The following is a 27,326-nucleotide window of genomic DNA, read 5'->3' on the forward strand; positions in this document are numbered from 1 at the left end:
GGGGCGGGATCTCACCGGCAGCGCTCCCGGTTCGTAAAAAATTTATTGAGCAACTGGAGAGGGAATAACAACAACCCGGGGGACGGGAGGTGGGGGGGGTGCAGAGGGGGAGGAGCAGCGGGGCAGCACAGACACGCTGTTGAATATCAACAGTACTAAGGCGGGGGCCGAGAGCAGGAGCCAGGGGGAAGAGGGGCAGCACTAGGCGTAGAGGTCCTCCCTGTCGGCAGAGTAGACCTCCCCCTCCTGCAGCAGGGCGAAGTTGAGGAAGTGAGAAGGGCGATGGACCTCGTGATAAAACTCCTTGGGGTTGGCGAGTTGCAGCTCGTACTTCATGTTGGGGTCATGGCGAACACCTGGAAGAGAGAGCCCATCACCCACCTGGAAGCCCCTTCCTGCCTGCACCACTCTTCAGGAGCCTAAGGAAGCCCTCTGCCCTCACAAGATGTTTTTTAAGCAGACCGTGCCCAAAGAGAGAGTTATAAATCCACAAAACCACCCCCCTTCGGGTTCCTCCCCCTAGAGGTTCACACAGCAATGTCCCCACACTCCTTCTATGCAACTTAATTATTTTGTCTCCTCATCTCCTGTCCCCTTCTGCATCTGGCTGTGGTTCACCACACCAGGACCTCCTCTTACTCCCCAGCTTTTCTCTTGCATTCTCCACTATCTTCTCTTCTGCCTGACAGGGATTAATTATTCAGTGGCACTAGACCAGACACTGCAATCCAGAAAGACAAGATGTCCGTTTCTCCCCTCTATCAGACTTTGCTCTCTTGCCACTGAAAGATCAGTGAGAACTGACATCCCAGGGCTGCTGCCAAGGAAAGGTCAGACCACAACACTGGTAAACCCTGCTGGTCACTCCAAGGAACGTCGAGCTGCAGAGAGGGTACAGTGTGCTTCCCCGCCAGGCTCTTCCTTCTCCTCCCCAAGCCCTCCACTTTGCCTGCCCTCCCCTCCCTTTCCCAGGGCTGCTCACCCATGAAGTTGTAGTTCCAGGACCCCTGTGCTGGGACCATGAAGAAGCCGAGGAAACGATCAGACAGCAGCATCTGCACCCTCTCGTAGTGGGATGGCAGGTACCCCTTGGGGTTGTTGCCCTTGTCCGTGTTCTGCCTGCCCCACTCGTAGCCACTGGGGGTCAGTTTGTAGGCAGTCAGGGTGCAGGAGCCAGGGGTGAAGCTGGGAGAGGGGAGCAGAGAGATGGGGCAGGTCAGATCCATGTAGGGGGAAGGAGGGAAACCAGAACGGAGCCAATGCTCCCTTTGTGCCACATTTTGAGTTTGAGACCTCAGCATGTTCCGTGGGAGCTGCACCCATGCAGGAGCCTCACTCCTCACCTGCAGGTGATGATGATGGTCTTCTCCCCATCCCAGGAGGGGTTGTCAGCCATGACCTTGGCATGGGTGGTGACATCCTGTGGCGAGAGCTGAGGGGACTCGTTGGGTTGCGTGTGAATCCACCCCAGAGGTTCCATTTCCTGACAAAAAGAGTGACATTTTAGAGAGAAATCAAAGACCTTTAAAACATGGCCACTTCAAGCATGGCACAAGGTGCAGAGGGACCAAAGGCTTCCCTTTCATCTCATCCCACACCAGGCTGGCTTCAGGCCAAGCTCCTGAAGTCCCACGTTTACAACAGACCAAGAGAAGCTGCCCTACCACCTCAGGTCCCTGTTACTGGGGACTGCGATCTTCCACCCACCCCAGGAGCTCAACTCACCTTGAGATACTCATGCTGTGGCAGCTGCCCAGGGAGATGGACAGTCTGGTGTGTTCCCCACTGGGGCACCATTACAATGCAACGGATCTCCTTCACCTGGGGGTTGTCAGGGGGGCTCACTCCATACAGGTAACCTGCAATCTAGGAACACAAACACCTGCCTCAGAGGCCCAGAAGAGAAATCCTTGTAACCATGCTAAGAAAGGCTGGGCCCTGCCCTTAGTTCCAACGGCAAGTATCTCTTTGTTGGTGGGTTCTCACTAGAGAAAACCATAGTTTTGTCCAGGGATGAGTTTCCTTTCAAATCTGACCACAAGGAGCCATTAGGACATGGCTGGAATCCAAGTGTGCTCAGCTGTCTCCAGCACGGAGTGCACCACATGGACAGCAGCAAGTTCCCAGCCCTTCACCATGAGGCCCTGACTGCCCAGGACTGGTTTCTGCCACAGCAACACGGACTATGACTGTAACACTTGCTGCAAGCTCACCTGGGCCCGAAGATCTGAGATGCAGATGAATTTCTTCAACACATTCTTGGGAAGAATGTAGGTGTAGCCTGTTTCCTTGATATCATCTGATGAAACGTAGATGTGGTTTGTCCGCAGGTGGAGGTTGGCAGCTGAGATGGCTCTGAGAAGAGGAGAAAACCACTCGTGGGTGCACAGATCCCCTCCTGAGCACCCTGAGCCCTCCCTTGCCCAGCAGCTCTGCCTGCCCTCCTACCTGACTCGCCACTCGGTCTTGGAGGAGAAGGTCTGGGTTTCATAGTTGCTGGTGGTGGAGGTGATGATTTCATCCCCGTGCTTGTTGACCGTGCGGGTCTGTGTGGCCGTCAGCTGCGACTGCTCCTTGGTCTGCTTCTCAATCTCTGCAATCTGCTGCCTCTGCTGAGAGGGGGCAGAGATCTCCATGCCCAGGATAATGTCTCGGATCTCTGACTGGGTCAGGGATGCCACGTTCACGCTGAAAGAGAAAAATCCATCCGAGTCAGGTGTTTCAACAGACATGCTGGACTCTTCTCACCGAGGCACAAGCTCAGAACACTCAGGGGACTATGAAAAATGAAACCACAACTTTTTAGACAAGGGAAGGGACCAAATCACATGATGGGCAGATAAGAAAAAAGATTTGGTGGAGACATTTTGATCTGCCTTGCTAGAAAGCAATTAACAATCATAACCAGCTTCCCTACCAAGCTGACAGTTCATTGCCAAAGGCCCTTTCAAGTCTCCACCAGGAGCACTCTGGCCACACAGTTTTTAGAGCAGGAAGGAAGGCTGACAGGATTACTGCAGCTGCACAGGGGCTCACTTGTTCTTCTTGCCATAGTCAGCAAGGATGAGATCCTTCAGCTGCACCTCCACCTTGATCCACTCCTCATCTGTCAGGGTTGGCCAGATGTGGTGGGGTTCTGTTATGGTTGTCTTGTCTGGTTTCAGAATAACTTTGGCTCGATCGTTGTTCACGTGCAGCGCCCGGAGAATCAGGATCAGCCGGGAGAAGGCCTGGGAGAAGGAAAAAGAGAAGATGCAGCTAGTCAGAAAGAAGGAAAACAAGTACACAAGGCCCTGGTACAGCACTGCTCAGCTTGGGCACACCAACACGGCACGGGAAGTGCCAGTGGAATCCACCTGAAGGGAATTCCAGGCAGACTCAGAGCCATGTGCTCCCAAGCAACAAATGCTGTGGGGGCCCTGAAGCCTTGGCTCAGCAGTAGCAAAGCCAGAAGCAGCCTGGGCAGGCTGTGCTCACCGTGTAGGAAGAGATGGTTTTCAGCCAGTCATCATAGAGGTTGAAGAGAACCATCTGGGGTTCAGTGGCCTTCAGGATGAGGTCACCAAACTTCTCCACTTTCAGGCAGGCCTGGAAGGGCAGCTGCAACTCAGAGCCTTTGATCACAATGTTGGGGAAATCCAGCAAGTGCACCTGGAGTTTATGGAGAAGGAGAATTGCCTCACTGCTACTGCAGAACAAGGGGCCAGATAAAGTCCTTCACAGGAATACAGGACTGTTGTTCGATCTCCCAAAGATTCTACCATGTTCCCTCAGAGCAGCATCTGCATTCTTACCTCAAGTGGGTCCAACATGCCCTTCCGAGTCACTATGATCTGCTTGGGCTGCTCCTCCACAGGAAGTGACCGGATCAAGGCAGCCACTTCTTCAGCAGTCTTCCACTTGGCCAGCTACAGAAAGACAGCAGGATTAGAGAGATGTCTCCCTGCTAACAGCACAGGCTCCATGTCTTTGGGAATCACAGAGACTCAAACTAAGTTCTAAAAATACAACTGGAATTTATGGCTTGTTCCAGATCAATGACAAGGCCTAGAATCTCCTCCTTGCTGATTACCGAGGGCAGATCCCATTCCTGGAGTTCAGTTACTCCTGACTGGCTCAGAAAAAATAGCTGGCTGCACCACCTCCCTGGCTCTGCCACCTGAGAGCTCTCACTGCACAGGAAGTACAGCCAAGTGCAACATGATTTACTGAAGCACTGAGCCCAGCACTGCTTTCCAAGCCGTCTGCTTGAGATACAAGCTCTTTACAACTCAAAGCCTCTAAAACTTTGCAACATCATAGAATGCCAGGTTGGAAGGGATCCCAAGGATCATCTGGTCCAACCTTTCTAGATACTACCACAGTTTACACGAGATGGCTCAGCACCCTGTCAAGCTGAGACTTGAAACTGTCCAATGTGGGGGAATCCACCACTTCCCTGGGGAACTATTCCAATGTTTCAATGTCCTCATGGTGAAAAATTTACCTCATGTCCAATCAGAATCTCCCCAGGAGCAACTTGTGCCTTTGACCCCTTGTCTTTTCCATGTGACTCCTTGTAAATAGGGAGTCTCCATCTTCCTGGTAGCCCCCCTTTAAGTACTGGAGCACTGTAATAAGGTCTCCTCTGAGCCTTCTTTCCTCCAGGCTGAACAGACCCAGTTTCCTCAGCTTCTCCTCATATGGCAGGTCCCCAGTTCTCTCATCACCCCTGTGGCCCTTCCCTGGACCCTTTCCTGCCTTTCTGTAGAGTGGGGACCAAAACATCAATGCCTGCACTCTTGTTCCATGCTAACGCTTGAGCATGGGTTACACACTGGAAACTGGAGCTCTGAACTAACTGAGAGGCAGGAAGATAAAAAATCTGATGTTTCCTGCTGCAGTGAGTGTTCCAAGCAGTCAGAGCTCCCCCCAGCTCCCAGCCAGGCCCCACCTGTCCTAGACGCTTCTGTCCTGCCCACACAGATGTATGAATGATCTTCAGGAAGAGCTGCCCAGTTCTGGGATTGAAGATGAAAATGGCTCCGTTGATGGGTTTTGTGGTCAAATTCCCTTCAAAAGTCTGAGAAACACAGAGATAAGTGCAGTGAGATGAATGCCCATCCTCACTGCTGCACAGCAGCCAGGGTGGCAGGGACTGGGTGGAAAGTGCAAGAGCTGCTCTGTGCAGACTGCAAAAATGGCCTCACCTTGTGAATGGTCACTCTGTACACGTTGGTGTCATCCACAAACCAGATGATCTGGTTGGAGAAGAGCTCTCCATAGTTCTGGGAGGAGAGGTAGGGCTCTGTGGGCTCAGAGGAGTACAGCTGCAGCCCCTTGCGGATCCGTTCCCTCAACACGTACAGAGCAGGATTTGCTTTCATGATTTTGGCCATGGCCTGCTGGATCAGGGGTTTGCTCCCAGGGAACCAGTTCCCATAAGCACTGAAGAAAACAAACAGAGGAGCTCATTGTGGTTGCCATCAGCTCTGAGCTGAAGAGACAAACAGCCAGGCCAGGTCCTTTCCATGCAGCACCCAGGCATTTCCTGCCTGCTGAACACCACTGGGTGACTTCTGTGATGCACTCATGGGCTGTTCACCTACAGCTTCTCCCTACACCCCCCCTCTCAGTGGGAAGCCACAGCACACACTTGCTGCACTCCCAGAGGGCCTACATCTTCTCTAACAAGCACACTGGAGCAGAAGGCTGCTTGCTGGGATTTTCCCTAGTCTTCCAGTGAAGAACAGTTTGTCCCCTCTTGTAGGGGGCCTCAAAACAAGGCCTGTCCTTCAGCTCCAAGAATAATCTGACCAAAATCTTACGAGAAAACAAATTATTAGTGAGCTGGGAAAAAGGAGTTATCATTGTTATTGGACAAGCAGACATTGGGCAACCTGAAAGAACTGTCTAGATGCCTCAACCCACTGTGTACTGCCAGCTTCTGCCTTCTCCCCTCATCCTCCTGCCTGGAGTACAACCCAGTTTGGAGACACACTAGGACACAGCCACCAACCACCAACTCCAGTTGAAATACAGAAGGTGCAGATCTCACCTATGCAAGTTATAGGCCAGATCAATGGCAATGAGCACACCAGTGGGAGAGGGATAGATGCTCATGTTGTCTGTAGTGTAGTCCAGGAACTTGGCTCTGGCGTAGCGCTCGATGTCGTGGGAGTCGTAATCTCCCCAGCGCAGCTGGATGTCTATCCAGTACTTCTGAGTGGTGGTGCTGTCCATCACATCCCTGGGAGAGGAGAAAGCAAGCCAGAACTATTTCATCTTGCACAAAACTCTCCTGCAGTTGCTGCCTGTCTTTGACACCAGGCATGAACGCTGAAGCCAACCCCTGCCTGCCCACCATCCTCAGCTGCCCTCTGCTGAAAGCAGAAGGTCTGAAGAGAAACCCTCATGCTGTGGGGTTCAGCTGCAGGCTCAAATAAAACAGCAGTTAATCCTCTGCTGTGTAGTCATGAGGGTCATCTCCTTCACCCAATGTCCAGTGAGGATTCAGTGGAACTGAACACAGCACACAGGTGCAAAAAATGTTCAGTTCACTCCAGATTCTGGCCCTGGGACAGCAGAGCTTTGTGGGGGTCCCTGAAGAACCCTTCAGAGCTCCTGAGCTCTGGCTCAGGAAAGATCAACTGGAGGAGAGAACAGCAGCAAAGAATCTTCATATTCTGCAGAAGGCAGTGCTAGGAGGTGCAGCAACCATCTACATCTACCCTAGTGAGCCCTGTGCTTTGCCAGGGGTGATTGTGTCCTCCCATGTCCCCAAGGAAAAGTAACCCCCTCAGGATGACAGCTCTGGTCTGCAGCAAGAGCAAGGAGAGGGAAAAAGGAAACACCCACTTGGAATCTGCAAGCAGTGATGGACGTGACACATTCCACTTGTAGGAAGCAAAAAGAAGGATATCTGCACAGGAGGAATTCATCTTGTATGACTTCCTGGGGTGGATTGTCTCCTTCTGCACTGTCTCAATCTCCAGAGCATCCAGCTCTTGATCAAACACCTGAGGAAAAGGCAGTCAAAGGTGAGCTGTGGTCACACAACCCAGCTGAACAATCTATCCCCAACACACAGCTAAACAGTCAACCCAGGACAATCCTATTTCTTCCCCTTCCCTGTCAAATTGCTGGAGAAGGGGAAGCCCTGCTACAACCCCTGGGCCCATCCCTGTTGCTGGCAGGAGGCTGTTGGTACACAAGGAGCACACACATACCACATACAAACCCAGTTAACACCCTGCTCACCTGACACAGATCCATAACAATGCTCTCATGGATCTTCTGCCACAAGTGAGCTCGGAAAATCTGGATGAGGGAGATCTTCAGCGTGGGGATCTTGCCATGCATGAAGATGCCTGTCAAATCCAGCTGCACCTGAAAGCCCACATACACCTGCAAAGGAAAAGCAGCTGTGAGAACATCCAACAGCACAACTGATGGAGCTTAGGAAACAGAACAGCTACAGTCAAGGAGGTTTAGTTCATCTGTAGGGGATGTTCTGAAGAATTAGTTAGATCCATGATCTACTGTCGTTTCAGTGGCAGCTCCTACAGCCACAAACTCCAGACACTTACATTGGCTCTGTTGATGGTAGGAGACCACCACAGGGTGAATCTTCTGTTTGGAATTTGGTTCAAACCCGATCTCTGGGCATTGGTCAGCTTCTTCCACTTCATGGACTCCTCAAAGCCACTGGCCTTCTCCCTAGAAAGGGCAGACAATCAATTGCATGAGACGTCCCTCATCTCCACTGACTGCCATGGGCCAAATATAATAGAGGGAGGGAACAGAGACACTGGCAGCAGGGAAGATTGCTTCATGCAAAGAAAGTTCCATGAATTTGCATGAAGTTCAGCTCCAGCCCAGTCCCAGGAGCTCTCACAACTGAACCATACGGTGTGCTCAGGGAAAAGGCACAGCTTGAGCCAAGGACTCCTCCTTGTGCAAGATAAGGTGCAACTCGAGGTTTCTCTTACCAGAAGAGACCCTCCCAAGTGGGGAAGTAGGTGCCCTTGAAGAGAGTGTGCTCCAGGATCCCTTCCACTCCACCAAGTGCCTGGATCATATCTGTGCGGTAGTTGTTCAGGTTCCAGAGTTTGCCATCGTGGCGCTGATGTGTCCACCAGAAGGGGTTCTGCTTCAGGACCTGGAGGCAACAGAGCACTAGTGAGCAGCTTCTTTTCAGATCAATTAACCTGGCTGCACGATTGTAGGAACCAAGATGATGGTGATGTCAGCAAACAAGTAAGAAGCCTCATGTTCTCAGTCCTAGAGAACACAGCTCATCTACAACATGAGTTCAGGCAGCACTACTGTGCAATTCTGGCAGAATCTGAGATGTTCTTATCTTTCAGGGCCTGGCCTCCTGCAGAGCCACCATTACAGGCTTTTACTAAGGCATTTTTCCCACTGTTAACTACAACTTAAGATTTTTGAATGTTTGTTTTGGGACTTTTTTTCCACCCTCTCAAGAAAGGATTTCATAATAGTTGGCTGTGCTAAGGGTGGTGCTCCCCAGGACACTGCAGTCTAGGACATTGTCTGGAACTGGTGTCAGAACCTCCCCTCAAGCAGAAAAATTCCCAGTCAATACCTGATACTGTTTGAAGTCAGTCCTGACCCTCCATCCTTTATCATAAGCCAAGGTGTGCCGGTCCTTCTGGAAAAGGGTGTTAATACGAGGAATTCCCCTGTCCCATGAGTCCTCCAGATCCTCCAGCGTCAGACGCCTGAAGGAAAAAGTCCCCAGAGCTGGTTACCTCTCAGCTTTCCAGCAGTGCATTGCTGAGTAGTGCAGGTGATGAGATGACAGCAATAACACAGACCTCTGGGGCTCTGCCAGGAGATGTTCTGAACTGCCAAGGACTGAGGCTCAGCAAAGGATCTACAGCCATAACACTGATGTCAAACAGCCAAGAGAAAAGCCCTGCCCTTGAAAGTGTGTAGAACTAACTGCAAGGGGGCCTGATGTCAGCTTTCCTGGCACCACCCGCCACAGCATTCCCCTCAAACTGTGCTACGGGGGCACTTCCCACTTGCAGTGTCCCCACTTCCTCCAGAGGTAGGACAGCAGCTTTGCAGGCAGCCTGTGGCAGGTATCACAGGGCCAGCAAGGTCTCCAGAGCCCCAAGACAGTGCAAGACTTCACACCCCTGCCCCTTCTCACACACAGATCTCACTGCACACGGAGACACACCTGTTCTGGGCTATGGCCTCTTGTCTCTTCAGGGCATACTCTGCCCACACCCTCTGGGAGTCAATGAATTCACTTTCCCATGGCTGGATGTAGCGATACAAATTTGGGATGAGCTGGTCCTCCTCATGACTCATTCCTGAGCGGAAGTGAGTGATGCCAACATCTGTCTGCTTGGACCACCTGGAGCAAAGAGGCACAAGAGTGAGGCCGGAGCAATAGGACTTCACAGGTCACACTTCCATGACCTACTGTAAAGACAGCATCACTCTATAGCCCAGCATGGTTCAGCATTCTCACCTATTTTTATGGCAAAGAGCACCTAAGAGAACTTTCCACCCAGGCAGGCATTAAAGCAGCACAACTCACCTCAGGTCAGACTGCGGGATGAGGACGTGGCCCATAGAGAGCATGCCCAGCCCCCCCAGCTCTTTAGGGGTGTAAAAGACCACTGGTGGAAAACGGCTGGGCATTTTGGAGTTCAGACCAATCTTGATTCGAGTCTGGATTTTATTCTCACACTTCACCAGCAAATCAAGCAGCTCCTGAGTGTTTACAACAGCTTCCCGGAAATACGTCATCAAGCCAATCAGAGCTGTATTCCATTTATTGACAATCTGGAAAGCAAAGCCAAGGATCAGGCCCCAGCCCATTCTCCAAGCACCTGCAGGAAGCTCTGGCACACACCTTCCTCCCACCTTACCTTAGTGAAGGTTGTGGAGCCTGATGCCATGAGGATCTGCCTCACTCTGTTGTGAAACCTCTGCATGGACTCATCATCCACCCGCAGGAAGCACTGAGCGGTGCGCTCCTTGGTGACCTGCAAGAGCACAAGGGCCTCAGTTATCTCCTGGGGGCCCTCTCTGCAACGCAGACAGCAAGGTGAGCTCCTGCCATCAGGCATTTATGAACCACAGGGAGAGAAGAGGCTGAACAGCAGCAGTTCCAGGTCCTGGTTAAGTATTTCTCATCCCTCTCAGGAAGGAAAGTTCACACCCGGTTAATTTTAACTCCACCTGCTGGTGGTCCCAGGTGGCAAACACGCCCTGTTAGTCACCCCCAGGCAGGCATATTTGACACCAGGTGTGAGCAGGGACTGCTCTGTCTAACCCTCACCCTACCTCATTCTGCAGGTTCCAGACACCATCCTTGTGGGTGAACTCCTCGTAGCTGGTGCGGCACTTGGGCAAGATGCGGCACTCGAAGCCACACATGTTGAAGAGCAGGTTGGGGTTGTCCTTGCTGTACACAGACACGAAGCTGTTCTCCCACTGCACCGTGGTGACCGACCGGGGCAACCGGTTCTTGATGTCCCAGAACACAGCACGGCCACTGGAAAACAAGAGGTGCTCAGTGACCAGGCAAGTTCTCAGTGCTTTCCTAGCACTGTTGCTCCCACAACCCCCCCTCACTGTCAGAATCCCAGCACAGACCCCTCATCTCTTCATACTTTTCTTCCTGAGCACCTGCCTACTCATCTCCAACAGCCATTTCTTACCACTACTTTTCCCACCCTGTTTTCTCCAGGTTGCAGCACTTACAGGTTCACGTCGTGTTTCATGAGGCGCATCCGAGCATCCCGGGGCCAACACTTCTTGTTGTTGTAGCCAACAATGTTCTCATTGTTGGGATCTGGGTGCTCTGTCAGGTACCGCTGAATCAAGTCTCTTGCCTCATCTGCTGTAAACCTGGGAAGGCACAGAGGAGGATCTGGAGTTCCATTTAGGTTGGACATTAGGAAGAAATTATTCCCTGTGAGGGTGGTGAGACCCTGGCCCAGGTTGCCCAGGGAAGCTGTGGCTGCCCCATCCCTGGCAGTGTTGAAGGGCAGGTTGGATGGGGCTTGGAGCAGCCTGGGCTGGTGGGAGGTGTCCCTGCCCATGCAGATGATCTTTAAAGTCCCTTCCAACCCAAACCAGCCTGTGATTTTATGACCAACTTCTCAGGACACCAGTCTGCCCAGAAACATAAGGACTTGCTTGTTTGCCCCAGCACCTTTGAAGGGAACTGTCCAATTTCTGCATCCTCCCACTGAAGGGAGCTTCAGCTTCATGAGCACAGAGCAACCCATGACTGTTCACATTATCTTTCCATGAACAGACATAAAATTTGATGTCCACTTGCTGAGAAGCCAGAAAAGGCTTATTTTAACAGGGGAAGCCTGTAACACTTGAACATTTGACATTGTTGCTTCTCTACTGGTCCCATGAGCTGCAGAAAAGTAAACTGAGAAAGCCAGAGGAGGCATGTGGACACTGGGTTGTTCTGGGAAATCTGTACTCCTGATCCTTCTTGGCAAAGGGAACAAAAGCTTGGAGTAGGAGCGTATTAATTCCCACTTTCCCAGCATCTTGCTGCAAGGTGTCAGAACAGAAGTCCACCTGAGGGACTCACCTGAAGAAGATGTGAATGCGGTCGATGTATCTGCAGAAGAGGCGGATGGGATGGGCCACCTCGGTGGCGATGTCCTGGAAGCTGAGGAAGTCATTTGGCATCTGGGGAGGTCCAGCCATTTCACTGGCACGGTGCAGACCCAGCACCAGCAGGTCCATCACCAGCCCATAATACTGGACAATGAAGGAAGCAAACTGCAGCCCACGAATAATCCCATAGGAGTTGGTGTGATTCATGTCCTGAGGAAAGGAAGGGGAATTATGAGAACCTGTCACAACACATCAGAGATCTTTTAGCTCAGCAGCTGCTCTTTAGCAGGACCCAGGGGGGTTTCTTATTCCCTCATCACTTCCTTCTCTGGCAAGTTCTTGGATCCTCTTCCCCCGTGAGTCCAAAACCTGTCCACTTCACACTCCACACCCCCTTTCCTGACAGCAGCCCTCACCTTGTAGTTGATCACCACGTTGTTCTTGGCTGTCATGTAGTCAGCAATGTTGTGGTCAACAATGAGACGCAGGAGCCTGTTGAGCAACGTCAGGTCAATCTTCTCGTACATCTTCTCAAATCGAGATTCCAGCATCACGTTGCATTCACCTTCACTTGTTTCCCAAACATCCTGCAGATTATTAATGCCTGAGGAGACAAGTTTGTTGTGTTACCTGATAGATCACAGGGCAGAAGAACCCTTCTGGGTGCAGGAAATCAGTTTATTTCCTGTAATGTCTCGTTTTTCAGCCTCAGGTCCTTCTGGTCTAACCAAAAACTGGAACAGAAATATGTAACCAACCACAAATGCTATGGAAGTTCTTCTCCTCCAGTATATCCATGTGTTAAGCCACAAAATACAGCCTTTTCATGTAACAGCTGTTGACTGCAAACTTAAAAACTCAGCTCCCAAGAGAACTTGTAGGAAGCAAACTCAAGAAAATTCATTTTTGCATGGAACACAAGACCCCACTAACCTTGGCACCACTTGTACACCAGCAGTGGAGGAGGTTCTGTGTCAGCAGGTTTGATCCACGGAGGGAAAAGTCGTCGCTTATCAGCCTCATACCACAAGTACTGATCCAAATAAGCATCTGTGATCTTCTCCAAGGGCTCAACATCATACACAGGAACCAAGTGGCTGTAGAGATCCATGAACTCGATACCCACCTAAAAAAGAAGTGGATAAACTGAGGCTTGTAGCTGACAGAGAACACAAAGCCTTGGTGCCATTTAGTTCCTGAACACAGCCTAACTTTCAGTATGGCCTGGCTTTCAGGACACTCACCTCCTTGAAGGCTCTCTGAGTCAGAAGGTGTCGTTTGATCCTGGACAGAGCTTCATGAGGATTATCATAAGCCTGCTCGATCAAGCCCAGCTCCTCTCTCTGAGACTGATTCAGGCGAGACTTGACACTGAAGGAGAGAAAGAGCAGGTCATGCACCCAAGCATGAACAAATTCATGGCTGCTGTGTTAAAATGATGAAAGATCCCGTCAACCCAAGCAGACCACGACAAGACCTTTAACTCTTCCCAATCCACACGCCCAAGCTCAGAAGCACAGCATCAGTTTTGCCCCAAGTGGCAGAATCCATGAAGAAACCCCAGCCGATACCACAAACCCCTTGTCAGAACCACAACCTACAGCCTTGACCATCAGGGAATATGCTATGACATTCTCAATTCCACGAATAATGGGTAAAAAACCATCTCCAGCAGCCTTTCCCAGTACAGATGTGCCTTGCAGAACCCAACCACTTCCCACTGCTCACCTGTAGGCTTCCTTCAGCCTCTCCAGGGCTAATATGAGCAACTTGGTGTCATGCTTGTAGGACAGTGGGGGGAAGGGAATGGGGGAGAATCTCCTGCTTTCCAGCCAGTGCACTGTGGTCGTGTACACAGCGACAGCCTCCTCTGCAGTGATGTAGGGCCCATCCTGCAGAACCACACCACCAGCATGAGTCAGTGAAAGCTTTTTCACGAAAACAGCAGCAATTTGGGCAGGTCAGAAGTACCTTCAAGTAATTGTGCTGCCGTTCCTGCTCAGCTTTTAAGTAGAGCCTGGTCAGGCGGCCCAGGTTCTTCTTGCAGACGGTTTTGTCCACGGTGGCGCCGCGGCGGATGCGCTCCCTGTTGTAGTGAGCTGTGTTTGTCCACCAGTCAGCTTTGGCCTTCACGTACCTCAGGATCATGTTCTCAATAGGAGTTGGCAGCCCTGGCACCTGGGGAGGGACAGGAACTTGAGGCAGGCAGGAGTGGGAACCGTCACAAGGGAAGTTGTTCTTGGAGATGTTAAAATTGAACCAGAAGGCCAAGTGAGAGACTCACCTTCCAGGGGATATTGGCCTTCCAGCAGCGCCAGGCCTCGCTCAGGTGCTGCAGGATGGTTCTGGCCTTGTTCTGTTTGATTCCTTCTGGCATCATGTCCAGAATGTCATGCATCACAGCTGCCCTCAGCTCCAGGTCAAAGTGGGACTCCACGCGCTGCTTGGTGACAGTCTTGGCTACACCCTTCGAGTGACGGCCTGGAAAAAGCAAAGTGCTCCAGCAGTTCTGACATTGCTGGGCAGAGCTGCTCTTCTTCCTGAGAGGGGAGTGCAGGAAGGTGCAGGATTTCTAGTGGGAGGTGTCCCTGCCCATGCAGGGGGATTTGAACTAGATGTTCTTCAAGATCCCTTCCAACCAAAACCATTCCGTGATTCTATGTCTGAAGAAATCACACTGCCACAACACTACTGAGGAGTTAGGAGCAGATGATTAGGAGGCTGTGGACCCCATCATGCTATGGAGCAAGGAATCCCACTTCTGTTCAGAACTGGGGCCACTGGTCTCATAAGAGCCCTAAGCCAGTCAATAGTTCTTGGGATTGACATGGATACAGACCATCACTTGAAAGAGAAAACTGGAGTGGCAAGTGAAGAGGATTAATCTCTACCACACCCCCCTCCCAAGCCCAGGATGCACACAGTGAGCTGACCTTCAAACTGCCTGGCCAGCAGATTCCCCAGCCAGCGTTCCAGCAGTGGGGTGATGCCCCTCATGAAGAACAGCCACACTCTCCAGCCTGGAGCCCAGAAGCCACAGCCAGGACCTTTGCCCACAGGCCCCTGGAAGAACAGAGACACACTAAGAGTTAGGTCACTTACTGACATTCCAGAGTCCCTCCTTTGTTGCTCAGTTTACGTGGGGTCACCACCACGTGGAAAGGTGGAACTTACTGTGTTAAACCTGTAGTAGATGAGATGTTTCAGGTCCTTGCACATCCGAATCTGCCTCATCAGTTTGTACTTGTACCGGTACATTCCTGTCAGCTGCCCCACATGGGCAAAGATGTACTGCAAACCATCTGCCAGCTGAAACACAGGAGCAGCCAGAGGTAAGAACCAACCTTGCATCCATTGACCCAAGGAGCCAGGTTTGTTCTACAGCCAGGAGCAGAGCATGTGAGGCCACACAAAGCTCCCAACACTGACTCATACAATGATCAATTCTTATGAACTGGGGTAAAAGCAGAATCTCCCACAAGGCTGGTTGTTTCCCTTTTTTCCCTTCTTCTCCGTTACACCTCAACATTCAGACATTTTGTCCTGGATAAGCCTCCCCAGATATTCCACTTCTCCTCTCACTTCCACTCCTCACCTTTCAAAAAAAACCAGAGCCTACCTGAAAGGCATCCACATTTCCCAGCCTGTACTGCACGTGGCTGTCCACCACCAGCTTTGTCAGCCGCAGAACCTCTCGGCACAGATGGAAAGCATTCCCAAAACGGGATTTTTTCCTTTCCTGGGAGAGACAAAAATCCAGGATTTATGCAACAACGTTATGTAGGAGTGAAACAGCTCCAGCTTGGTCAGTCTGTACATCAAGGGAACAGCTGAGACACTGTGGCCTGTCTGACCACAGCAGCTACTTAACAATCTTCAAGTTAACTTTACTCGAGTAAAACAGCACATGGTACCTTGGTGGTGAGGGTCTTCACGGGCTTCAGATTGAAGTTGTAATCCAAGTGCAGGTAGTTCAGGTTCTTCCTGTGGATCAGCAGGTTCAGCATGTTGTAGCCCTGGCGACACACTTGCAGACCCACTTCCACCCAGTCCAGCTTCGTTGACTGGAAAAACTTGGTAGCCTTGAAGGAGCGAAACAGGTACCTGGAGAGAGGAGAGACTCTGGTGAGCTGAAGGCCCAGCAGAGCAGCAGCTCCCCACCGAGCAGACCCCCACATACCTCTTCTTCTGGGCCTTGGGGGGTCTGTGCTTGAGTGCATTCAGAACATAGTACTTCAGCAGCTTCTGGTAGGAGACGCGCACCTTCACCGGCTGCCCTGCTGGGCAGTGCTCGCGGTACCTGGGGACAAGCCACCTTTCAACTCCTCAGGCAACTTGGAGAACACCAGAGCTCCAGAAAATCTCCTAAAACCCCTAAGAACCAGGCACCACAGAATCTCTTTATTTCATAGGAACATAGAATGGATTGGGTTGGAAGGGACCTTTAAGACCATCCAGTCCCAACCCCCCTGCATGGGCAGGGACACCTCCCACTAGACCAGGTTGCTCCAAGCCCCATCCAACCTTGAACACTTCCAGGCATGGGGCAGCCACAGCTTCTCTGGGCACCCTGTTCCAGTGTCTAACCACCCTCATTGTCCTCTCACTACAAGCCCTTGTCAAAAGTCCCTCCCCAGCTCTCCTATATTTTCACTGTAACAAGATAATAACATCCTGATCACTAGAACCCCCCTTCCCTCAGGAAAGAACTCACCAGTTCTTCACCAGGGGGATATCAAGAGCTCTCCTAGTCCTCCCAGACCTCAAGTTGAAGGGCCGTGGGGCCCAGAGCAGGGCAATGCCATTGGCTGTGTTATCAGTGTAGAGTGGGGTATCCTTCAGGAAAGGTTCCACAAACTCTGGCAACTCAAACTCTTCATCATCATCAGGCAATGGTTCCTGACTCTGAAAGACGCAAACGCCAACATCTGTTCTCTGGCTGCTTCAGCTCAGAGTTAACCAAGTAAAATCCACGTCCTTGCTCTGATGGTAGGTGTGTGACAGTGCTGAGTGTTGTCCACTAGACCCTCAGCTGGGTGTTACGGAGATAACTCACAAGAGATGGCAGCTCCCTGACCACAAGGGCAACCAAAAAGATCCATAACTTATCAGAAGACTCTAAAATATCAAGTAATTACACACTGGGCTCTTACAGAGACCAAAGGAGACAGCTTGGTGCAACTCCAGAAGTAGAAAAACTACAAATGACTGCCATGGATTTTCTGGAGAAAGGGCTATTGCTTTCTCCAGAAATACCCACGCCTGTGTGCCACCACCAGAAGCAAGGTTACAAAAAGAAGCTGCTAAAGCCCCATCACCTCCACACACAGGGTTCACCTCAGCCCTGGGCAGTGACTCACCTTGACAGAATGTCTGTGTGAAATGGGGTTGATCAGCGGGTCGAAGTAAAAAGCTGGGAGATCAGGATCTTCTGTTTTAATGAAAACCACGTTTGGAGTGTGGTACCTGGAACACGAAGTGTGTGTGAGAGCAGCCTGACAACCTTCCCCTCCTCCCCCAGCTCCTGGGGCTCCTCCACTCACCAGGTGAGGTGGACATGGTGGGGCAGGTTGTTGTACAAATAGGGGAAAGCAATTTTGTACTCTGTCCTGATGGGCTGCCTGATGATTATCTTGTTGATGTCATTAAATTCATTCCAGTCTTCATCCCTCAAGTGAGACAAAGAAAGACTGTGAGGTGAGCACTCAGGGGGACAGACAGACATTTATGAGTGAAAACATATCAGTACTTTTTCTTTAGCTTCCTCTTCACACTGACAACAATTCAGTGCCCAAAGCAGCAAGCACTGAATTAATGCTGCAGAGAGTGGACACCAGGAACAGCTCATGCAAGGCAAGACACGGGATAACACGTTATCCTTCCCAGTCCTTTTCCCAGATAACCACTTCTCTTCCCTCCCAAACCCACCACTTACTGAAGATTGATGTCTCTAACCAGAGGCTCGAACTTGGGACCTCCAGGAATAGCCATGTTCAGGGCCTTGGAGGTGAAAAAGGCCTTCAGGTCAAACAAATAGAAGTAGTTGTCATCCACCAGGTCGGTGAGGAGCTGGTTGGCCAGGCGGTAGAGGGTGGACATCATGGGCAGGGTGAACTGCCAGCGCTGGTACGTCGAGCCGTTCACGTACCTGCCAAGGACACAGCCCAGACACTCACTGCACAGCCAGGAGGCCCCTGGGCCTTCACCCGAGGGCCAGAAGTAACAAAACACCTTCTGCTGGCCATTGCTAGCAGCAGACAGCAAGGACAGCCAGCATGTGAGCCACCGCAGACTGAAAAAAGGGCTGTAGGGCTGGAGACCATTATGGATGACACCTGCCCAGAAGCACTGACTGCTCCAGCTCCTCTCCACCTCTGTATCCAAAGGGACACACAACATCTGAAGTCACTTTCAAGAGCCTTTGGCATGTATATGCATGCTGAGCAAATATAATTCAACAGGCTTCCACAACCTCCCTGGGCAACCTATTCCAGTGCCTTACTGACCTCATGGTGAAGAATTTCTTTCTGATGTCTAACCTAAATCTCCTCTCTTTCAGTTTAAAACCATCACCCCTTGTCCTATCTCTGCCCTTTCTGGTAAAAAGCTCCTCCCCAGCTTCCTGGAGCCCCTTCAGGTCCTCCTGGACAGAGAGAATGGCAGATTGGAAGGGATCTCAAACATCATCTGGTACCCTTCTAGGTAATAATACAGTTTAAATGAGGTGGCCCAGCACCCTGTCAAACTGAGTCTTAAAAACGAGGACAAAGGCCTTGTTTGGCCTCACTGGACACCCAATAATAGAGGAAGAGCTTTAGAGCAGTCAGGTTCTCCCTCCCATCCTTGAGGGAAAGGTTTTTCTCTCCCCACCAACACCACACAATGCCCAGTATTATCTCACCAAGTGTTATACACCATGTACAGCTAATTTCTGTAGTGCATAACAGTGGGATTTTCCCCTCCCAGTGAAGCAGGGAGGCACGTACTTCCTGTTGTCTTTCAGTGGCTGGTGGTCATAGAACCAGTCCAGCACAGGGGCATCCTCCTCTGGATCCAGCTCCAGCTGAATGGCTTCCAGAGGCTCCACATCCAGGATGTTATCAGCATAATCCAGAGGGGGCTCCTCATCATCAAACGGGGGGAATCTCATCCTCTTGAAGTGGCGCCGATCCCTCTTCTCTCGCCTCATCATAATCCACATTGACCTGGCAGAGACCAGAGAGGGTCAAACACCGTTTTTGTTGTGGGTGGATGAGTCTGTGCTCCCAAGTTCCCAGCAGGGTGAAGTGAGAAAGGACTCACCCCCACTGGGCGATGTACACGGGCTCTATGACCCAGGGAATCTCGTTGACGAAGGAGATGGCGCCCGTGATGTGGTACAGGACTGGAACGTCCCTGATCTGCTCCCAGGGCATGGGCATGTTCTCCAAGAGCTTCAGAACTGCATGAGGCATGTACTTCAGAGCACTGCAATCACAAATCCATGGAAATCAGGGTTGGAGCAGCTGTCCACCTGTCCCAAGCCCAACTACACCCTTCCCTCCTGAAAACTGCTCATCCAGCCTGTTTGTTCCAGTGGCAAATCCACACACTGCCTGTTCTGTCCTCTGCCTCATGCATCATGCTACCCAGAAGTTTCCTCCTGGTTTGGCTCCTGAGACACTGTCAGTCATTACAAATGTTACAGAGAAAGACTTTAAAATGAGTGTCTGGAGTTTTGGTGGGTAATGGTGAGTTAGTACCAGGATGCTGAGCTGCCCGAGACAGCTCTGAGCCCAGACAGCAAAGCACCACCCACAGCCCTTCCTAATCACACAAAAAACCCCACAAGCTGTCTACTCGACATTTCCCCCCAGTTTCTAAGGTAACGTGTCGTATTTTTCTCATAAATACAAAGCAACAGCTTCCCCTGCACATTCCTCTCTGTGCTGCTGCCCCAGCACAACGATCATCCCGTCCTCCGTGACCCGCAGCCGTTCGCCCCCCGCAGCCAGCAGGGAAGGCCCTGCGGGGGGTCCCTCCCTTCCGCGAGGGGCTCGGACAAGGCGGCAGGAGGAGCCGGCCGGGGGGTCCCACAGCGGGGGCGGGGGGGGCCCTTTACCCCAGGTAGACGCGCTTGTCGTGACGGAACTTCCTGTTGGTCATGTCGCCGTGGTCGCGGATGATCTTGCGGACGTGCTCGGGGGGCATGTCCTCCTTCTGCGCGTCCACGAACCCGAATTTCCTCTTCTCCGCGTAGCGCTTGGCCTGCAGCTGCTGCCACTTGCGGGCTGCGGGGAGAGAGCGGCGGCGGCGTCAGGCCCGGGCCCGCCCCGGGCCACAGGGCTGCAGGGCCCGGCCCTACCCACCTTTCTCCTGCAGCTTCTCCTCAGACATGTAGTCGGGCAGCGGCGCCAGCGGGCTGGGCACCGGGGCGCAGCCGCCGCGGAACGGGAAGACGGCGGCCATGGCGACTGCACCTGCGGGACGGAGAAGAGCTCAGAGCCGGGACGGAGCCGCCCCCGGGCGCTCCCCCCGCCCTGCCCGACCCCGCCGCTCCCCCCGCCCTGCCCAACCCCGCCGCTCCCCCCGCCGCCCTCACCGGCTGCCGGGGCGCCCCGCGCTTCCCCAGCACAATGGCGGCCCCGCGCCTCAGAGACCCGGATGTGGGCGGGGCTGACGGGCAGGAGCGCTGCCCAATCAGCTCTCGGGCTGCCCGGGAGGCAGCGGCCGCAGCCTATCAGCACGCGACAGGCGGGACTACGGGCGGAAAGGGAAAGGAAGTTGTGCCTGTCGCCCAGTTCCGCTGGGACGCCCGACCTCCTCCGGTCCCGCCCTCCGCTGCTTTTGATTGGTGGAAGAGGCTGCGGGGACAGCGCGGCGCCGGCTCCGATTGGACAGCGCCCGGCGGGCCCGCCCCGCCCCGCCTGCAGGGGGCGCTGCGGGGCCGGGGGCCCCGGTCCGGGCTGTGCTGCCCGGGGGCGGCGCCGCGCTCAGCCCCGCGGCCCCGGCGGGGCGGGAGGACGCAGCGCCCGGAGCTCTCCGCGCTGCTCCTCGCCATCCTCGGGGCTTTGGCAAGGCGGGGGCTCCCTGGGGGTCCCCGCGGGGAGGGGGAGCTGGGCGGGATCGGGTCTCGGCTGGATGGGGATGCAGCAGCGAGGCCCTGTGGAGACGCTCCCTCCGGCCCATGGACACGGTCCGGGGGAATGAGAGGGGCAGGTCCCTTCCCAAAGCCCTTCAAGCCCAGGCTGTGGCATTTGACATCAGGATGGACAAGCCCTGCTGCTTGTTCACATCTGGGAGGCTCCAGAACCGGCTTCCCGGGCCTCAGCCCCCTTAGCCCCCCCGGGTACATCCCTGTGGCAGCAGGAACGTGGAGACACAATCCAGGCCTTGAGAAACGTCCCCGGCGTGGGCAGAGGGAGCCTTGCTGAGCAGGGGCTGTGCTAAGGGCAGGGATCAGTGGAGCAGCTCCTGGAAAACTGCGTGTAAACGGATGGAAGCAAAGGAGGCAGCCCTGACTGCCACTGGCTGGGAGCTGTGAGTGGCACATGGGCACCTAAACACAGCTGGGGGTGGCAAACCCAAACACTAAGTAGGTATCTCCAGCACCTGCAAGCTTCCCTGTGCTCTCCACAAATAGCAACTTAAGCAGCTTTGGCCACAAATCATCCCCAGGCTCCCCCTGCCCCCGCACACCACTCGCCTTTCCCTGCCCAGGCAAAGAAATGTGCCCCTTCCCTTATGTTCTCTCCTCAGCACAAGTGCCTCCCACTCCCAGCAGGACGTTGTTTCAGCCCCAGCTTTTCAACCCAGATGACAGATTTTGAGTGAAAGGTTCTTTGCCACAGAGGAAGCATGAGAGATCCAGGGGATTTCACAGAACCTGCACACGTAACCCCCAGTGGGATGATCCTGCTGGTGGTGCTGGGCTGCTGGGGAGCAGCTCAGCCTGTGGGAATCAGTGGGGAAAAACAAACCTGGGCTAAAAACAACCCACTATAAACTTCTAATTCCTTCTCCCAGGAAGCCTCCAGGGACAGGCAGAGCGAACCACAAGGTTTTGGCTGCAAGCTGGGGTCTGGCACTGGGACTGAGAGCAGGGAAGGAGGGTGCTGGGTGCTCTGCCTGCAGCCTGCACATTGCCCCTTGCCTGGGAGGGTGGGAAAGAGTCAGCAGGGACAGGAACAACCTTCATCTTCCTCCACAGGAAACAGAGTGGGGGGCAAAATCCCAAGAGAGGTAAACTGTGCCAGTGTACATTGTATTTTTTTATGATCTTAGAGGTCTTTTCCAACCAGAACTGTGCTGTGATTTTTACTCCCTGTTGGGGAGATGCAGGACTAGAAGCAGTGACACCCCTGGAGCAGGCTGGGAGGCTGAGCCCCTTTTTCCTCCTCTAAACTCCTTCCCCTCCAGCCATTTCATTTGCAGCCATTTATTAAAAGCTCATGTTAGTAAGAGCTCTTGCTGCTGGGTGAGCACGTTACCCTGGGACCTGCAGCAGGGCTTCTCATTCCCAAGAGATGCCCAAACCTGGCCTATCTAAACTCCTCTGTGGGAAGTGACCATCCCACAGCATCATCCTGGCCAGCAACTCCCCCTCCTGCTCTCATTGATGGGCACTTCATGCATCTGGGAGCAAAACAACAAGGGAAAAGCCCCAGTTGCCAGGAGAAGGCAGCAGCCTGTCCCCAAGCCCAGCATCCCACCCAGACAGGTCTCAGCCTCTCCCTCCATCACCCACCTGGGACAATCTCCTTGGGGAGGACTCATGAGTGCAGGATTTGGCTTTTTACTCTCCCTGGCCTCGAGGGCAAAGCCTTGGAGCCTCCCTGGCCTGCTGGTGCTGCCATGGGAAGTGCCACAGAGGCTGTGCAGTGTCCCCTGGCTGAGGGTGCTGTGGGGTGTGGAGCTGGAGGGGTCAAAGCCACACGCTGGTGTTTGGGTGTCGGGAGGAGCAGTGGGGAAGCTGCTCTGCTGCTCCCTTCTCCTCGCAGCGGTGCCCTGGGAGATGCCAGGTTTCTCCCAGCAGTTCCCAGTTGTCCAACCACACCCCGCAAAGGTGCCAGGGGGAGCAGAGCCCCAGTGCCAGCTCCACGAGCCCCGTCCCTGCCGCGCAGAGCCCGGGATCTGCAGCCACAGAAAAGCCTGGGTGCTCTGTTAGTGCAGACCCTCCACGGGAGGCACCAGGGACAGCCACACTCCCTCTCCACGTGCCCTCCTCCTCCACGGGCTGCTCATCCCTGGAGGGAAACGGGGCTCATTGCTTCTTCTCCTGCTCCACATCCCGGCTGGCCCTGAAGAAGTCGCTGCGCAGCAGGCGGTAGAAGAGGATGATGTTCATGGGGGTCATGATTGCCATGCCCACCGTGCCCACGGCGTAGGCCCCCGGGGGCACGTTCTCCCGGTTGAGGTAGAGCCAGCGGGTCATCCAGGCCAGCGTGGCCATGCGGAACACCAGGTAGGTGCCCAGGTTGAGGAGGCTGTTGAGGTGGTAGCACCTGGTGTGCACCAGGTTGGCCATCAGCAGGATCTGCCTGACGTGGAGGAAGATGGAGTTGATCTCCACCAGCAAAGCCACCAGGGCAAAGCCAACGTACTGATGGAGCAGCACGGCGATGCCGAAGCAGATGATCACCTGGGAAGGAGAAAGAGAAGAGACTGAGCCTGGGAGCTGGAGCCCTTCATGCCTGGGCACAGCGCAGAGCAGAGGTGGAAACAACCACCAGGCCAGGGCCAAACCACTGGTCACCACCACACACATATCCCTGCAGCCCTGGGCATGAGAAACAGCCTCCCCACCTGCATGAAACCTGAGCAGGATTTGTTTGGGTTTGTTGTTGTTGGTTTGTTTTGGTTTTTTTCAGTGGGAGGAGAAGGAAACACTTTTTATAAACTCCAGGTTGGCACAGGAGACGGAGCAGCCAGACCTAACCCAGCTTTTGTGGCCCGGGGAAGGCAGCTGGTTGTGGCCCAGCAGGTTTTTCCACACACAGTGAAGGGCTGAATGTGGCAGGAAGGAACAGATGCAGCCCAGGGCTACGGTTGCTGCTGGCTCAGGGATTTTCCCCAGAGCAGCCACGGCTGCTGCAGGGATTAAAGGGCTTTAGTGCATCCCAGAGCCCCTGGGATGCCCCGAGCCTGGCATGGAGCCCCTGGGGCTGCTGGATGGGGCTGCTGGGGGCAGACTGGGCAGGATTCCTGCCCCACACCCTCCCTTCAGCACACTCGGTCCTTTCTTCAGTTTATACCATTAATGCTGTTCTCTGCAAGAGCCATAATGCTGGATTGGCTTCTAAATGAGATTATCTGCTCCCCGCTCTTAAGTCACTGTCTTGGCCTGAATTAGCTCTATTGTGGAGATGACCTTTTGACTCACTACCAGGGAGCTGCAGGGCTGGCTGGGCTCTGCAAAACAGCAGGTCTGACCATTGCCTTCCCCACCCCATCCCAGGTAGGTCCCAGCGCTGTCCCTCCCACCCCTCCCCAGGCCCAGCAGACCCCCTGTGCCTCCCCTGTACCCTGCAGCATCTCTGGGCTGTGCCTCCCCTGTACCCCGCAGTATCTCTGGGCTGTGCCACCCCCCTGCCCTGCAGCTTCCACAGTGCCCCAGCATCCAGACATCAATCATCAAAGAGAAACCCACGCTGGGCACAGGCAGCAGCAAGGTGGGCAGAGGGCACAGGTGTGGGGTCCTGCACCAAGGCTGCTCCAGCCACCCCAGCCCCAGGGCCACAGCTCTGAGCCACATGAGAGGAAAGTGCTCTGGGGAGCTGGACTCTCTGGCCCCCCTACTCTGTACACACATGGGGTTTTTTTACCTACCCCATCTTTAGGCGCCTTTCTGCAGACTCACAGAGTCCCGCAGGGCCAAGAGGAGCCCCAGACTCCGCTGTTTGGGGTCCTCTCCCCAGGCAGAAGAAAAAAAATCAGCTTTTTAACAGGTAGCAAACACCCACACTGGCAAGAGCAGGGGCTCAGCCCATGTCCCCCAGCCCCAGCCTCCCTGGTCACACAGGTACCAGGGTCTGTCCCTCAGAGACCTGGTGGACTCACCACAGAGTGATGGAAGAGCAGCTCCCAGGACTGGCGAAGTTTCTGATTGCACAACAAATCCACAAAGTCTTGAAGGAAATAACCTGGGATCAGAGAGGCCATGAGAAAAGAAAGGGGGTCAGGAAAGGCCATGCCAAGGGACCCCCCCACTCCAGCTCTACACCTGCCTGGGCTGGGCAGCCTCTCCAGGGAAGTGATGGCCACAGCTCAGCCTAAGCCCTGGGTGGGTGGTCAGCCATGCACAGAGCAGGATCACACACAGCAGGAGAAGGGAATGGCTGTGGTTTGGGTCCCTTCTGTGACCACTCTGCAGGATGTGCTCCTAGGGAGAGGCACTAACTAGCCAGGATCTACTCCTGGAGAAGGGTGAGAGCGAAGGCAGCTCATGCACCTTTGTTACCATCCCAGAATCAGACCCTTTCAGCCTGGAGCCCTTAGCTGCAGGACTCACTGCCACCAAACCAACCCCTTGTTGTCATTTTGGATACTCAAACTGCCTTGCCAGGGAGCCTGTTAGCACTGACCACAGGGCTGGTGACAGATCTGCCAGAAGGTGACAAGGATGGGAGATGGCCTCCTGGCCTCCATTCTGGCAGGTTCAGCTCAAGGCTTTAGAGGGATCTGCATCAAGCCCACACCGTGGGCACTTCTTGGATTCCCCAAGCCCTGGCTGCCCCATGAGGACAGTGGTGGGCAGCCTGGTGCCCAGCACCTCCTGGCTGCGGGCACCGTGGGACAGAAAGGAGCCACTGTCCTTTGCCAAGAATAGGGCAATTGTCTGGGGTGCCTGAGGCATTGCTGCCCACGACGTGGCTCCAGGGGCTGGTGTCAGGCACAGATGGATCCCTGAGACCCCCCGGGGCACAGAACAGGGAGCAGCCCACTCCCCCACCTCACCTACAGACACGGCGACCAGGCTGTGTGCCCCGGGTGGGTGTGTGTCCACCAGGTCCTCAGACAGCTCGGGGTGGAGGAAGAACCTGCAGGGAGAGGGGCTGTGAGTGCCAGGCACTGCCTCTGGTCCCCCAGTTCCCTTCCAGTGTCCTTGGTGCCCCCCTGGTGCTGATGACCCTCCCCGGAGCCCTTCTGAACCCCCATAGCCACCACTGTCCAACTGTCCCCCCCAAGAGTCTTCCTGTTCCCCCCAGAGTCGCCCTGTCTCCTGCTGCCACAGTAACTCCCGGTCCTTGGTTCCCCCTGTGCCCCCCGGTCCCTCCATCACCCGTGCCTCCCAGTTCCCAGGTCCTCACCCTCCCCAACGTTCCTCAGGGTCCTCCAACACCCCCCACTCCCCCGCCCCCTCCCCGCCGTGGGTTCAATCTCCCTCGGTGCCCCCCCGGCCACAGGTTCTCATCGGGGACCCTCGACGCCTTCATTCCCCTCTAGTGTCCCCGGTTCTCCCGGGCCGACCGGTGCCAGCCCCCGGTCCCAGGTGCCCCCCCGGGGCCCCGCGATGCCCGGGCCGCTCACCCGGCCAGGGCCCCGGCACCGCTGAGCACGCTGTGCGCCAGCGACGTCCAGATGTTCCGCCACTTCCAGCGGTTGCGCCGGGCCGAGGGCGGCGGAGGCACCAGCCGCTCCAGCCCCCGGTTCAGCAGGCGGAAAGCGGCGAAGGAACCGGCCACCAACAGTAGCCCCGGGCTGAGAGCCATGGGCATCCACCGGCCCGCAGCCCGGCCCCGGCTCCCATGGGCATCGGCCGCTCTGTTCGACGGCTCCGCCTCGCCCGGCCCTGGGGCCCGCCCCGGCACCGCCCCGGGCACCGGCACCGCCCCGGGCACCGGCACCGCCCCGGGCACCGGCACCGCCCCGGGACAGGGACCGGCACCGCCCAGAGCCCCGCCCCGGAGCGGGACCGCCCCGAGCTCCACCGGCGGCACCGCCCCAGGAACCGGCACCGCCCCAGGAACCGGCACCGCCCCAGGAACCGGCACCGCCCCGGCCGGGATGCGCGGCCCCGGCGGGCGGGAGGGAGGGAGCGAGCATCGTCCCCGCAGGGAAGGGCCCCGTTGCTGGCGCTGGGATTTCCCGCATCCCCGCCCGCAGGGCCGGTGCTCCCCCTCGGGGCAGGACTCGAGGAGAGGGGAACGGGAACGGAGCCCTCCGGGGGGCTCAGCCCGCCCCGGGCATCGCACGGCCAGCCCAAAGGGCGGCTGCAAGGGACCTGGGTGTCTCCTCGCTGTGCTGCAGCTGGGGACACCTTCCCCGTCCCCCTGAGGTTCCTCCTCCACCTCGGTGGCAGCAGGTGGCTAAACACCTCACACGGTGTTGGGACCTTCATCCCAAAGCACCCCGAGCACATGACACCAGGGAAACCTCACCATGGCGCTGGGACTGCATGCCAAGCAAGCAAGAAGGTCCAAATGCAACCAAAAACAATTCTCTGCCCACAGCACTGGTGTCTTCCACCCCCCCGTCCGTGTCTGGTCCCGAGATGATCTCCCTGATGTCTGGGGTACCCTGCTGTCCGGGGTCTGTGGGAATTCAGGATCCCGTACTCACGATTTCTTTAGTTCCCTCCTACAACCACGCTGCTTTTCCAGCTTCCCGTAATTTGATCTCTTCCTCGTGGCTTTTTGATGTCTCCCCCAGAAGCTGCACAGACCTTGTCTCCCTTCTGCAGACGGGCTGAGTCACCGTGTCCTCCCTCATTAACGTCAAGCTCTGCCTCTCCTTTG

The 27,326-nt window shown here is 54.8% G+C and overlaps 2 protein-coding genes across 2 annotated transcripts; both read right to left on the reverse strand.

Annotated features, from left to right (window-relative positions):
• Positions 1–24: 24 nt before the first annotated feature.
• On the reverse strand, positions 25–20,256 carry PRPF8 (pre-mRNA processing factor 8). The gene is made up of 43 exons (XM_051635438.1): positions 20,192–20,256; positions 19,959–20,069; positions 19,712–19,880; positions 18,913–19,077; positions 18,597–18,815; positions 17,546–17,758; positions 17,154–17,279; positions 16,971–17,076; positions 16,325–16,515; positions 15,791–15,910; positions 15,525–15,714; positions 15,230–15,349; positions 14,785–14,919; positions 14,544–14,673; positions 13,895–14,091; positions 13,582–13,788; positions 13,339–13,502; positions 12,855–12,981; positions 12,544–12,736; positions 12,027–12,214; positions 11,582–11,820; positions 10,729–10,875; positions 10,309–10,519; positions 9,891–10,007; positions 9,557–9,804; positions 9,191–9,370; positions 8,588–8,723; positions 7,971–8,140; positions 7,569–7,698; positions 7,240–7,386; positions 6,838–6,998; positions 6,038–6,229; positions 5,190–5,427; positions 4,934–5,062; positions 3,795–3,908; positions 3,478–3,651; positions 3,037–3,230; positions 2,449–2,688; positions 2,214–2,355; positions 1,726–1,866; positions 1,344–1,483; positions 983–1,185; positions 25–356 (listed from the first exon to the last, which is right to left on the reverse strand). Exons 2-43 carry the CDS (start codon positions 20,056–20,058, stop codon positions 202–204), a joined length of 7,008 nt encoding a protein of 2,335 aa, XP_051491398.1. The 5' UTR covers positions 20,059–20,069; positions 20,192–20,256; the 3' UTR covers positions 25–201.
• Positions 20,257–21,881: 1,625 nt separating this feature from the next.
• TLCD2 (TLC domain containing 2) lies at positions 21,882–26,950 on the reverse strand. The gene is given in 5 exon segments (XM_051636082.1): positions 21,882–23,230; positions 24,649–24,731; positions 25,546–25,628; positions 26,119–26,396; positions 26,399–26,950. Coding segments are annotated over 5 exon segments (1,374 nt in total). The 3' UTR covers positions 21,882–22,852.
• Positions 26,951–27,326: the final 376 nt, after the last annotated feature.

Source organism: Apus apus, chromosome 18 (genome assembly GCF_020740795.1).
Source record: "Apus apus isolate bApuApu2 chromosome 18, bApuApu2.pri.cur, whole genome shotgun sequence".
Classification (NCBI taxonomy): Eukaryota; Metazoa; Chordata; class Aves; order Apodiformes; family Apodidae; genus Apus; species Apus apus.